Source organism: Melospiza melodia, chromosome Z (genome assembly GCF_035770615.1).
Source record: "Melospiza melodia melodia isolate bMelMel2 chromosome Z, bMelMel2.pri, whole genome shotgun sequence".
Classification (NCBI taxonomy): domain Eukaryota; kingdom Metazoa; phylum Chordata; class Aves; order Passeriformes; family Passerellidae; genus Melospiza; species Melospiza melodia.
Genome location: NC_086226.1, coordinates 62,587,023 through 62,599,667, shown reverse-complemented (window position 1 = coordinate 62,599,667; position 12,645 = coordinate 62,587,023). Strand labels below are relative to the sequence as shown.

Genomic DNA, 12,645 nt, shown 5'->3' with positions numbered 1-12,645 from the left:
AACTTTGTATAAGCAAAATACAACTCGATCTAGCTGCCAAGTGAAACTGAAGTTTCACCCCACAAGCTCCAAACTGGTGAAAAACAGTCCCTCAAGTACACAGTCCTCTTCACATTACTTTAATACAATTTGTGACTGAACATATGAGACAACTACATTTTTAGCACATCTTCTATACGCTCCTTAAAAAGATTTTTGAAAATTCTGCTTTCACAAATTCAGCTCTGGAACAGTGTACGACCTGTAAAGACAGCGATCTCACAGAAACAGTGATGGACGGCAACACTGTACATATTGCAACCTGCATTACCACAGTTGCTCTGTCACTACTGAGGTGTTAAAAGTCTCACTGAGGTGGCTTTAAGAGACTCACATACCACAGAAACATCAATGAACAACGACTCTCGGGCACAACACAGCCAGCGAATGATCACAGGAAAAGCGTGGGGCGTTTTAGCTGAGGCGGCATCATTAAATGCAAACAAGGTGCCATTGAACAGGCCCGGCTATCACGGCTCCATCAGTCAGGAGAGGGAAACAAAACGACAGGAAAACACACCTTTCAAGAAAGTGACAGCTAACGCTTGAGGCTTTTCGACTGCGAGTAAGTACACCTGCCTGTGATCCATAACTACGTGAAAACCAGTTAAGTTCTAAACTATTCGGGAAACTGGTCTGGAAACACGAGGGCGCTACAGAAAGATGTTCCGCGACACCGCGCGACGGGCGCGCCTGGCAGCTGCTCGCGTTACCTGGGCCGGGCGGGGCTGGCTCGGCGGGAGGGTCCGCGCGGGCCTCTCTGCGGGGTACGGACCTGACGGGCACCGGGAAGAAGCCGCGGAGGAATAGCGCGACGCCCAAGGCCTGCACGAGGAGGCAGGAGGAGGCGAACACCCCGGAGCGCAGCCGCATCCTGGTTCGGCACCAGCTACAGCGGCACCGACCTGACCCGACCCGGCACGGCCGGCGCTACGCCGGCTCTCCGGGGCGGCACCTGCGGCGCGCCCGCCCCGCCCACCTGGCCCCGCCTCCGGCCCGCCGCCGGCCAACCAGCGACCAGCGCGCCCTTCCGCCAAGCCTCGCTATTGGCCAGCGGCCCGGCAGCCCCTCCGCGAGCGCGTAACAGCAACACCGAACCGGAAGTACAGCCCCTCGTTCCGCCCCCACAGCCCGCCTCACGGACCCGCGTCCCGCCTCCGGACCCGCCTGCGGAGCCGCCTCCTGGAGCCTCGTTGCGCCTCTGCAATTCGCCTCCGGGGCTCGCGTCCCATTGCGCTTTCAGTCTCTGCGTTCCTGCCGCCTCTTGCCCCTCCCGCATCCCGATCGCGCGTCCCACACCTGCGACCCAACTCCACATCGTACCCCGCGTCCCGACCCCGCGTTCCCCGGCGGGAGCGGAAAGCAGGTTTGAGGAATTGCTGCAGCTAAGAGTGCTTGGCAGGGCGGGAAGGAGTCCTGGACTGTGGCTGCTGCGGGTGTTTGGCAAGCAGAATCTTTCGCCGCGCAAACACACACCTCTTGATAAAACTGGATAGTGGTATCTCTTAATCTTTCCGTTGGAATGGAAATGGACCATGGTAGGCAGATCATATCAGAAGATGAGGGGAAGTAAGTTTTAAACTTATATTTTCTGAAAAAGGAAACCAAATCTCTGCAAAGTGAAGCAGAGTTTATACTGGTCTTGCTATGCATACTGAAATAGGAAGATAGCCTCAAAATTTCATTCTCCCAAAGGAAACTGCTCCTCATTCCTACACAGGAAGTTTTTGTATGGCTGTGCTTGAAAGATGTGGCTCATGTTTCTGCAGTGTGCACAAGTCCTTGGCTTTACCTGTGAGTGGCACGTTTTCCCTGATCTAACAAGCACAGCACCCTGCCAGCTGCATTTCCACTTACACCTGGACGTGTCTCCTTGTGGTCACTCGGGACAAAGCTGCCCTGCCGCAGTCTGCTGCTGGCGTGGCCCCTGTTTGCAGCCACCACCCACAGCCGTGTGCCTGTGCTCCCGTGCGACCCTGCAAGAACCATGAGAGCAGACACCAGGGTGGTTTTACCACTGGGTCTTTTCCCTCAGCACAACGCATGATCTGTTTTGTGTAAACATAGGCCAAATGCGTTGTACTGTGCTTTGAGAAATGTTTCCCTGCTGCAGTTGGTCAGTTTGTGGTTTTACTGCCAGTTACACTGGCCAGCTGTTAATTCTGGGCTTTGCAATACCTGCCACAAGGCAAAGTTGCTGTGATGTAAGAAGCGTATGTGAGTGGGGTGAGGATAAAAGCTTTGAGTTTGGCCTTTCATAGGGTCTCCAAATATAAAGAAAAAAAAATCAAGGAGCCTGGGTCCTGTGTTTTCATGCTCTTTACGTATGTGCATTCCTGAGCACTATGCTACCTTTAGGCTACCTTTTACCACTTCATGATTCTACCTTGAATACTGATAGCGTTTCCACTTCTTGAGATGATCCAAACCCATTATTTTTAAAAGAAATTGCATTTCTGCAGACACTATTCACTTGTTTTTTTGCAGAAGCACAACTCTGAAGGCCCATGAAAGTCAGTATTCAGTAATTAACTTCAGCTGATTGTGAGCTGTGCAATCAAATTCAGAATAAAAACCATGCAAGGAATGTTGCTTGAAACAGTGGGACATGGCAAAAAGCAACTTTGGGCCATTGTATTCAAACTTTAAAATTACTTTAGGTAGTATGCCTTAAAGTTACATTATTTGTGCATCAAAGAGAAGCTGTATTGGTTGCTTTTTTTATGGGTGTTTTTCCTCTCCTTTAAATCTTGAATTAGTGAGACTCTCCAACCAGAAACTAGGAAAGGTTGCCTAACAAATATAAAGCAACCTAATGTAGGAAATGTTTATGCAACACAAAACAGCATCTAAGAAATGTCTGTCTTCTTTTTAATTCATGTGTAAAGCTTACTTTCCCTTTCAGTAAGTGGAAATTCGCCAAACCGCATCTTTCTCCTGTCATTCAAACCTTCAGATTCCCGCAGAAGATCAGAATTTCTGCGTTCAGGGAAAAAGGATTTCTCTACAGACATAAAAAACAGTATCTAGCATGTGATTCACACTCCCTGGGACCTATCACTGGGCATTTACTGGATACCATCACCATTTGGCAAGTTCTTGCAGCAACATGCTTTCAAGTCCATTACTGTAGCACTTAACTGCAGGGGTCGGATACAGAGAGAATCCTGAGCGTTGTACCACACTTCAAATCTGCTTGTCTGTGAGCCTGCAAGCATGTTGCAACATAATGTATTGACAGTCACTGCTGTGCGCTGCTGTGGCCGTTTTACAAGCTCTTGGGTATAAGCCCCTCTGTTGTGCATAACGCATTTACGCCCTGAGAGCTGGTGATTTCATGAGCATTCAGAGGAGGTGTTTGTGTGCTTCCCAGTTTGTAAGCACAAAGTCAGCGCTGCGTGCACCAATTCGTGTCAATGGGTACTGGCTGACTTAAATAGTCTTTGGAAGGTTAAAGGTTCATGCCAGAATGTCTGGAAAGGTGCAATACAGTGCACTTCATGCGATTCAGAAGGCTTTTGTTTTATCAGAGCCAGCAAACATTTTAGAGCATGGTACAACCCATCCCTGTGGGAGATGAATTTGCATCTTTCTCTATAGGAGAACACGTTGCTGCTGCTGCTGTTGTGAAGAGCCACTCAAGCAAATTTACATCTCTGTGTGTTGAGGGAGAAGGAATTTAGTGCTCTGTGAAGAGCCCTCTCTAGAGGCATTTTCCCAAATCTGCTGAGAAATCAGCAGACTGAAAGCCAACCAAGCCTTGTCCTCAACAGGTAAATATAGGAACCAATAGGAACACATTTTTTGTGAGAGTGATTGCCACCAGCATTCAAAGCAGCCAGGTGATGCTGTTAGTCGCTCCGGCATCCCTCAGGCTTTTCTCCACAGAGTCAACTAGTACAAAATTGGTGTGTCCTGCAAGGGAGGAGCACACCCACATCCAAGACACATCCAAGTGTCCTCTGCTACCCCTTAATGAAACGCTGCCCATTAGTCAGCACTCAGCATGTCTGCTTCCCCAGCTCCTTCTCTCCTGATTCTTTCACTTCTTATGCATCACAATTTGACTAGAAAAACAGGCCCTATCCTCCTTTCTCCTCTAGTTTCAAATACAGACGATATGCAGTCAGTTTTCTCAGGGATTTTTTTTCAATTTTTCCATTCTCTTACTTAGCTTTATTTTGAATAATTCCCTTGTAGTTTTGCTCTCAGGCCTGTTTACCTGCTGTTGATAAGTTCTGGGTATCTGCAGCTCGCCACCTTGCTTTTTGAACTGCCTCAGTCATTCTCCTCTCTGGGCCTAATTTAACAGGATTCCACATCTGAATATGTGTGTTTATGTGAAACCTGCACATCTCTTCTGACACTGACAATGTGAGCACTGACGATATGTGAGCGCCTCATGCCAATGTTTTAAACAAGCTGTAAGGAGTGATACCTCTTAAATTTGTCCCTAATACATTTAATATTGTATTGGGGAATACACAAGTGGAGCAAGAATATGGACAGTGGCAAAATTAGCGTGTATAAGCAAAAGCAATCATTTTTACATGCAAGGGGTGTGAGGAAGAATTAATTCAAAATTAAGTGAAACTGTAATAAAAAATGAGACTTCCCAAGGTGATCTGACACTCTGAAAGCACTGTGATGTAGTTAGAAATTCAGAAGGACACACAGTAATTTTTTCTCTCCTGTCCTTTCTCCATTCTCCAGTACATGGCAATTTGAATGTATGTCAGGTCTCTGCTGTATTTAAAACACAGTAAAACATCAGAAAAGGTTATAAAAGACTGTCTGCTGAAGTGTGACTCTCCCTCCTCCATTCTAGTGCACTACAAAGCCTCCAGAGATTTGTAGTTGCTGAGGCAAAAGACAAAGCAAAAGCACTGCATTGTAAACCCAGCTTCTGAAATCTGAGACTAATCAGAAATTTCTTCACATAGGAAAAAAATGTTAAGAAATAATTCAATAACTTTATCCACATCAAATAATTGTCTATCTTTGTGCACACACGCACGTGTGCACACAGGCACACATGCACAGAAATCTGCCTTCAGATTTAGCTATTTTGGAAACCCTACTTGCAGAGCTTATGGGATTTGAGATTGAGGCAACCAGGGATCACTGAAGAAGATAACCCCTGATAACCCCTGAGCTGGTGAGCTGTCGGGAGCCAAAGCCTGGTTTGTTTCTGTAGACTGCAGACTTGTTACTTGCTGCAGTATGAGATTACTTGCTTTTGAAGGGAAAGCAAAGCTGCAGAGCAAGAATTAATTGGAGAAAGAAGCTGCTTGTTAGTTTCCCCCAGAGCCTTGCACTCAAAGCTTGCGCGGTTTAGTAGCAGTATCTGCATCCCTCTTTCTCTACACAGGGTTGTACAGAGATGTAACTAGTTATTCCTACTTGAGAAAGCCCTGGCTTTAGAGCTGTGTTTGTGCACTCATCCAGGCATGTTCTTTCAGAGCTGCAGCCATAAACTGGGGTCACTGAGCATGAACCCCATATGTGCTGCTGATTAGAACACATCGTGGGATGCTGACCCAAGGTAAGTTTTTCATTCAGTCGAATTGAACTGGTTAAAATGTGAATGAAAACAAATAAAAACTCAAGGAAAACTTCCAAAACCACTTAAGCAGATGAACTGATTCTGATAGTATTAGTGTCTGAAACTTCCTCCAAATGTCAGCAGACTCCACAAGTTAGAGTAATACCGGTCATCGAGTCTTCAGAGCAGGTGCTGAGAGAACGAGCCACATCAGGGCTCAGCTGAAGCAACATTTTTTCATGACACATGAAAACTAGCCATAATCTCCCATCCCTACAATTTTATCCACTAACCTTACTTATCTTTTACCCTCCTTCAATCCCACTTTCTTTCTTATCTCTCTCCTGCTCTTCCTGACAGCCTTAGCTATTTTTTGGAGAGGTAATGAACAGGGAACCCAGTGATACTAGGTTTTTCCAGATTTAATGATGACTGGAGCAGTAAACAGACATTGTCAGTGCCCCTATCAAGGAAACTGCCTGTTGTGTAAGCTGACTCCCTATCAGGTGCCAAAGCATCCCATCCAGAAACATGTGCAAAACAACCAAATGTTTGCATCTTGGTTACCAGGGAATCCAGCACCTCCTCCCTGCAACTACAAGAAATCAGACTGTCCCTTTTCCTGCTTAGCTGCTGCTTCTCCATGACATTAACACATTATACTCAGCATGCAGGTGATGAATTCAACTCCCTCCAGTCCTCCTTGCTTGCCTGATATGCCTAGTGCTATAGGGCTTTCTTTATTCACATTGTCTTTATCTGACTGAGAATTTCTCAGGCTGCAGAAATCCTCTCTTCCTGTGTCCCTGCAAGCAATGGTGATAAAAAATTACAACCATGAAGCAGGAAATGTAGCTGCATTCTTCCATGACACATGACTTTACTAAAATAACATTCCTAAAATATCCTAGTAAAACATTTTTTTATCTTCATAGACTTCTTGCCTCACATCTTTCCCTTCCCTAAGCCAAAACCTTCATTTTTAAGTGATTTACCTGCAGGTGCCAGATGTTCAATGATACTGCCTTTATTTACCTTAGGCCTAGGTATTTTTTACTAGCTAAACATTACACTGTGTTAAAAAATACCAAAACATAACATAAGCACTTCTTGTTTCAGAAACCATCTTCTTCTCTGGCACTTCCTCTTGCAATTGTTTCCAGGAGAGAGATCTTTATGTGTTGCTTTTCACTGTAGGGAATTGCTGTGCTGTACCAAGCCAGCATCACAAGCCTGCTCATCTTAAAGCTCCGACGCTCTTCAACTGTCTGAGCTAAGAAAGCAAAGAGTGAGGGAGGCTGGCAGGCGTTGAGGGTGTGCTTGCTAGCTGAAGTGTGCACTTTGTCAAATTTCACGCTGGATAGCCAAGTCATCGCCAAGGGAAAAGCTGAAACTATGCAAGGGGCCTTAATAAGATGTGTTAGTGGCTGCAGGGAGTTCAGGAAAACAAGACACTGTCAGCTGCTAAATTATCCAAAGCAAAAGTGTCTTTGAGGGGGGAAGAAACAGCAACTTAGCTGTCTTTAGTCACCTAGGGTAATTAATCAGCCTCATCAAGCCCTGGCATCAGCAAATTCTGAAAAAGGTTTTCAAGTGTTTATAGTTTCAGGATAAATCTCTTCCAGTGCTGTGCACCTAGAATGTCTCGCTCTGATAGCTTTGTCACAGAGTAACAGCCTGCCATACAGATGTACCCATTTCCTCCCCTGTGGAAAAAGTCTAGCTTCTGACCCTCCTTCATGGGTCAGAGTCATCACACCAGGACCCTCTCTCCTCCATGCCCTAAATCAACTAGCTCTTCAAGAGCATTGATTTGGGGTTTTCCCAGCTTGCTTCTGCAATGGCAGAGTGGTGTGTTTTCTCAGGAGAGAAGCTGTCAGCTGTTGCCTGCCCTGTGAAGGAGCAAAGAGGATCAGAGGGAACTTGACCTGCCTGAATGGTCACAGGAGGCCAAGCCTGGTGCAGTGTCACCCAAGGGAAGTAAGATCCTGGGACAGACTATCTGCATTACCATATTGCAATTACCTGTGTTCACACCTGACCACTGCAGCCAGGCCAAGAAAACAGTGCCAGACAGAAAAACTGAACCATCTAGGTTTTCCAGAGTTTCCTTTCTTTATATGGCTGGATCTCTTGCTTCCCCCACCCAACTGAGCCAATTACGATGTCTCATGGATTTCTAAGGTCTAATAAGGTAGAATTTTGCTTTAGTGTTTCTCTTATGCCAACTGTGGTCTCCTTCTGTGTTGCGTAGCACGTACTCACACACCCAGGCGAGGTATTTCTACCTCTTATTCTGGTTTGTGCAAAGGAGGGAGCAGGGTGGTAGCCCACAAAAGACTGGCTCCCCAGTCATCAAAACTTTACACGATTTGTACATTTTAACAAACAAACATCAGCATTCATTGCTTACAGATTACATGACTTTCATTAATTAGTGCTCAACCCCCTATGTGCCATGCTAATTAGTCTGCCGGTGCAGTTCTTCCCTCTGTCTGACTCCGGGCTCTGGTTGGAGTAGGTGGTCCCTGAGTTGGTGGCCACTGCTGGAGTTACCTCTCCCCCAGTTACTGCTCAGGCCTGACCTTACTCCTGGTGGCTCTCATCCAGACAGGCCATTCATCTTGGGATTGCCTTTCCTTCTCCCTAAAACAAGCACTAGCCAAGCATATAATGTTCACAATGCAATTGCTTAATCATAGCTGTCTAGTTATGATCTACATCTACTGATTGACAACAACAACAAACAATTGTGACATTTGATTCAGCTCTTGAGACACCCAAATCTTGAGGGGCTCAATATCACTTCCAGCCTTTCATAGGTTCTCTCTACCTTACTCAGCCACCTGTCTCCTCAGTTCATGCAACATTGTTGCCTCTCTGCATGCTTCTTTGTACTTGATAAGGGGAATGAAGTGTTAAGATGGACTGACAGTGCCGCACAGAGACATTATAAGCCTGTAAATCCCATTTCTAGAGGAAATAAGTCAAGAACTCCTTACATCTAATTGCAGGCTGTTAACCTTATCTGCACGAGTAAACTGAAAAAGTTTTCCTTGTCTGAGCTTTTTCTTTTTCATTTCCAAGACAGCTTCCGGCATATCCATCAAATGACACAAAGCTTAAGCAGGATTTCTTTCTAACTTAGGCTGTTCTCAGTGCCTGTGTTCTCAAAATGTAGATGGAGAATGAGACTAGGGTCTGAGCAACGCTGGAACCAGCTGAATTTTTGGAAGATGTTCAAAGATAACCAGGGCTCCTGACAGTAGAAAAAGAAAAAAACCCAGTAGTTTTGTGTCCATTTTAATAAATTTTGAAAGCTTTCAATGATCACAAGAATTACTATAACCAAGAATCAAAAACTGTCAAGAAGATGAGATTTCTTTCTACTCAGCCCTTAGTAAGAAAGGTTTTCCGTTCCTTGAATGCTTGTGTTATTAGGACAGGTATCTGCGTATCCTCTTTTATTGAAGTAGGAGTCCTCCTTACACACTCTATTTTAAACTGCAGACTCTGCTGTGAGTTTAATTATCAACATAGGCAGAACACCAAAACCACACAGTGTAATAGGTACAATACCAGGTCTAGATTTTTTTTTTTGTTTTTTTTTCCCCTTCTGGTTTGTTTTTGGAGGAGTCTCTTTGTATTATTTTGCTTGAGACAGTGATTAAGCTCAGTCCCAAAAACCCTACAAGAAAGAATGAACAATGAAAAATCACATCTCTTTTTTTCAAGAAAATGGCACAGGGAAATAGATGAAGGGGCCACATCTCATAATTTTTGTATCGTCTTACATGCTGGCTTCCTTAAACCAGTCACAATCCATGTTGTTGTTATTTGGGCTTCTTAGGTTGTCCAAGAGGATGAATTACAATTACTAGGAAGCTGTGAATTTCCACTGTCAGCATATTGAGGATCCCTTGTTCACATACCAGAATGTCATGTCATCCAGCTTATCTCCTCTCACTCTCAGCAGGTTTTTCATCTCCCTGCACTGGTAACTTTGTCGAGAAAACTGTCACCACACTTTGGCCCTTTTTGGCTGTGCTGCACCCACCTAGGTTATAGTTTCTCACACTGGCCCTCATTTCAATGTTGCAAGTGGCCAGCGCTGCCCGCAATGTTTGGAGAAGGCCTCAGTAGGTCCCAAGTGACCCCGAGAGTCTCTTTCCTCTCTGCTGGCAGTGGCCATGATATATCTGAAGATCTTCTCCCAGCTGTGCCCCACCAGTTCTCTGATCATTTTGTGACTGGCATGCTGTCATGCATTTTGTTCCACCACATGACCTCTGATGTATTTCCAGCTGAACACAAAGATTCTAAGTGCTGGTTCTCAGGACCATAATCTTATCACTTGGGATTACTGAAGCTCTTGTTGTATCATTGCTCTCATCTCCTTAAATGATCCAGTTCTAATTCTTGTGCCAAAAATCACTAGTAAAAATGTAAACAAGTTACTATCCACAGGACAGCACAGTTCAGTCCTGTCTCTAAATGGGCTATTGCAGTCAGCACCTACCACCCCTGACTTCTATTAATCAGCTATTCCTCAGAATCCCAAGAGGAGTACCTATAAATCTGTCTCCCTCATTTTGTTGTGTTAACACGACTTTACTGAATAGACACATTCTTTGCTTCTGACGCTCATCATTTTCCTTACTAATGAGGAACTTAATTCTTTCCATCCAAGAACAGGTTTCACTGCCACTATGGATGGCATCCTTCCCCAGATATTTCTGTCCATTGTGCTACCCTGTTTTTATCTAGTTCTGGGTCCCCTTCCTGAGCACTGAATGCAACAAGAAAAATTATTCTTTAGCTTTTTGTCAAACCATAGCAGTAACAATCTTAGTAGTTACTAACAGTTTAAAAGTCCCTTACTAGCTTGAAATTCTGTCTGGAGAAAAATGTATCAAAGTCACCTTGGTTTTCCTATAAGTAGTTGAAGTGTGACTTAACAATGGAAGCAGTCATAAAAAAAGACATTAAAAAAAGGAAAAAAACATAAACACCCTTGACAGTATAAGTATGGGAATCTGGACCTGCAAAGAAGGATGGCAGGCTATGAGTATGATGCTTTAGGATATGCCACCTAGCCAAGTAGAGCAGGGCCTTGCTGTCAGCTTCTGGCTGCCTGCAATACTTGAAGAACATTCTAAGGCAAGAGAGGAGACCTGTCTGGGAAGAAGGGGCTCCTGGAGAGCAGAGAATTGTGGAACACTGACATTCAAAAAGAATTAAGCCATTTCTGAGGGGGAGACTGTAAAAGCAATAAGAAATAAATAACCCCATCATCAAGCTGTGGTTCCTAGGAAGCAGTCCCTTCCTTCTGTATGGAGAGAATCTGTAGCATTTCTTCAAGACTACATTGCATACGAACTTTATAAAAAGCAGACAAGAAATAATCATATTAAATGGCCAAACAGTGCCATCTGGGGACTACTCTCATAAGAATAGCATGAGTAAAAGGCAGTAAAGTTAATGAAGGACCTGCTTTTTCACTCAGAATGAGCAGAACTTTATTCTGTGGGAAGTTCTGATTATTTGCATGGGGCCAGTCTTGGGGTCAGGCACTGAGTGGCACACAATGCTCTATTAAGTCAGGACTGCTTGAGGAAAGGAACACCAACACATCTCTAAATTCAAGAGCTGTGGTCAAGCAGCAGCTTTCTTGTATGTTCTTGATAGAAAAAAAAATCTTAATTTGAAGTTTGTAGGAAACAGGAGACTATGTGGAAATCAAGGAAAGGACAATATGCTGTAGCATATCATATCTTGATGGGGAAATGCTTTCAGAGCTTCTTGTTTTACTATGCTATACAACAGAAGTTTATTTCACAAAGACTCCAGGGCAGTGATCCCCCATTTAAGGCAGTTCTTTTCACATGAGTGCCTGAGATTTTGCTTAAGGACTGAAGTAAAAACACAGAATCATTTCATCAAAATGGTTTGGATTGAAAGAGACCAGAAAGATCATCTGGCTCCAGGACTGCCATGGGATAGAGTAAGCACTACCATATAGCTGTTTTTACAAGCAGTGGGAATATTTATGGCTTTCCAGGCTGGTGCAGATGATACAAATGGAAGCAGAGATCTCTTGTAAGGACAGCTGTGTCATTTCAGAAGTGGCATGAGGGAAAGTAGGCTGCAAGAACAAAGCACCTGCTGCTGCCTTCAGGCAGGCAGATTCAGTCTGGGCTCCTGCAGGAATGCAAGCTTGATGGTTGCCTAGAAAATGAGGCTTTTCAGCAGAATATAGAAAACCCAGAGATGGACCAAATCTGCTGATTTGGGTGTTGTGCAAACAAAAACTAAGAACAGCTGCTTTTAATCCCAAGCTGCATATACAAAAAGGGAAGTAGGAAAGTAGCAAAGGCAATAAATTTTTGCATTTCTTTCAGAGTCTTAGATTTCTTTGAAGGATTATGAGTATTATGTTAAGACCTTCAGTTTAAGCTGGATCAAAGAGGAAAGAGGAACCAGAGAATATGGTCTTCAGTAAGAAGCTATGGAAGTAATGCAGCCTTTTTTTTTGTTTTTGCCCTCAAACTGCCTACAATCCAGACTAGCACTTGTAAAACCAAAGTAAAAAAAATTGAGCAGCATCATAAGTCTCTGCAATGTTTGGCTACCCATCTGTGGTATTTTAACATTTTCAAGATTTCAAAATGTCCAGTACACAAGTATTCCCTTCTGTTATATTTATAGGATTTAAATCACATGCTATTTATTCTATTTATTATTTATAATGCATTCATTTCAGTTCACCTGCTGCAATGCACAGTTCATTTTTAATACATAGTTTCTAAGTTCAGTTTCTTTGCAAAGTCTGCCTTCTCTTGAGCTAACCCCTGGAACTGAGTTCTTATCCAGAGACCAGTGCCTGGGAAATCTGCTAAAACAGCAGCACATGATCTGCATCCTCATGAAACTGCCTGACATATAGGGTCACCACCATGTTGATATTAAGCCTGCTGAGACCGGAGCGGGAGCAGTAGGCACTAACCTCTCTCCTTCTTACCTATGCAAGGGAAGCAGAGCAAGTCATCCAGCCACTAGGG

The 12,645-nt window shown here is 44.2% G+C and overlaps 1 protein-coding gene across 2 annotated transcripts in view; it reads right to left on the bottom strand.

The window, feature by feature from the left end:
• Nucleotides 1–968, bottom strand: part of PIGG (phosphatidylinositol glycan anchor biosynthesis class G (EMM blood group)) — an 81,737-nt gene extending 80,769 nt beyond the window's left edge. Inside the window, exon 1 of one of the 2 annotated variants that reach the window (XR_010031058.1) lies at nucleotides 753–968. Coding sequence is in view for 1 of the 2 variants with exons in the window: in XM_063179847.1 (XP_063035917.1) it covers nucleotides 753–912 (160 nt within the window). In the remaining variant the exon portion in view is untranslated. The remainder of the gene's footprint in view (nucleotides 1–752) is intronic. The other variant, XM_063179847.1, reaches the window with a different exon arrangement.
• Between the last annotated feature and the right edge of the window lie 11,677 nt (nucleotides 969–12,645).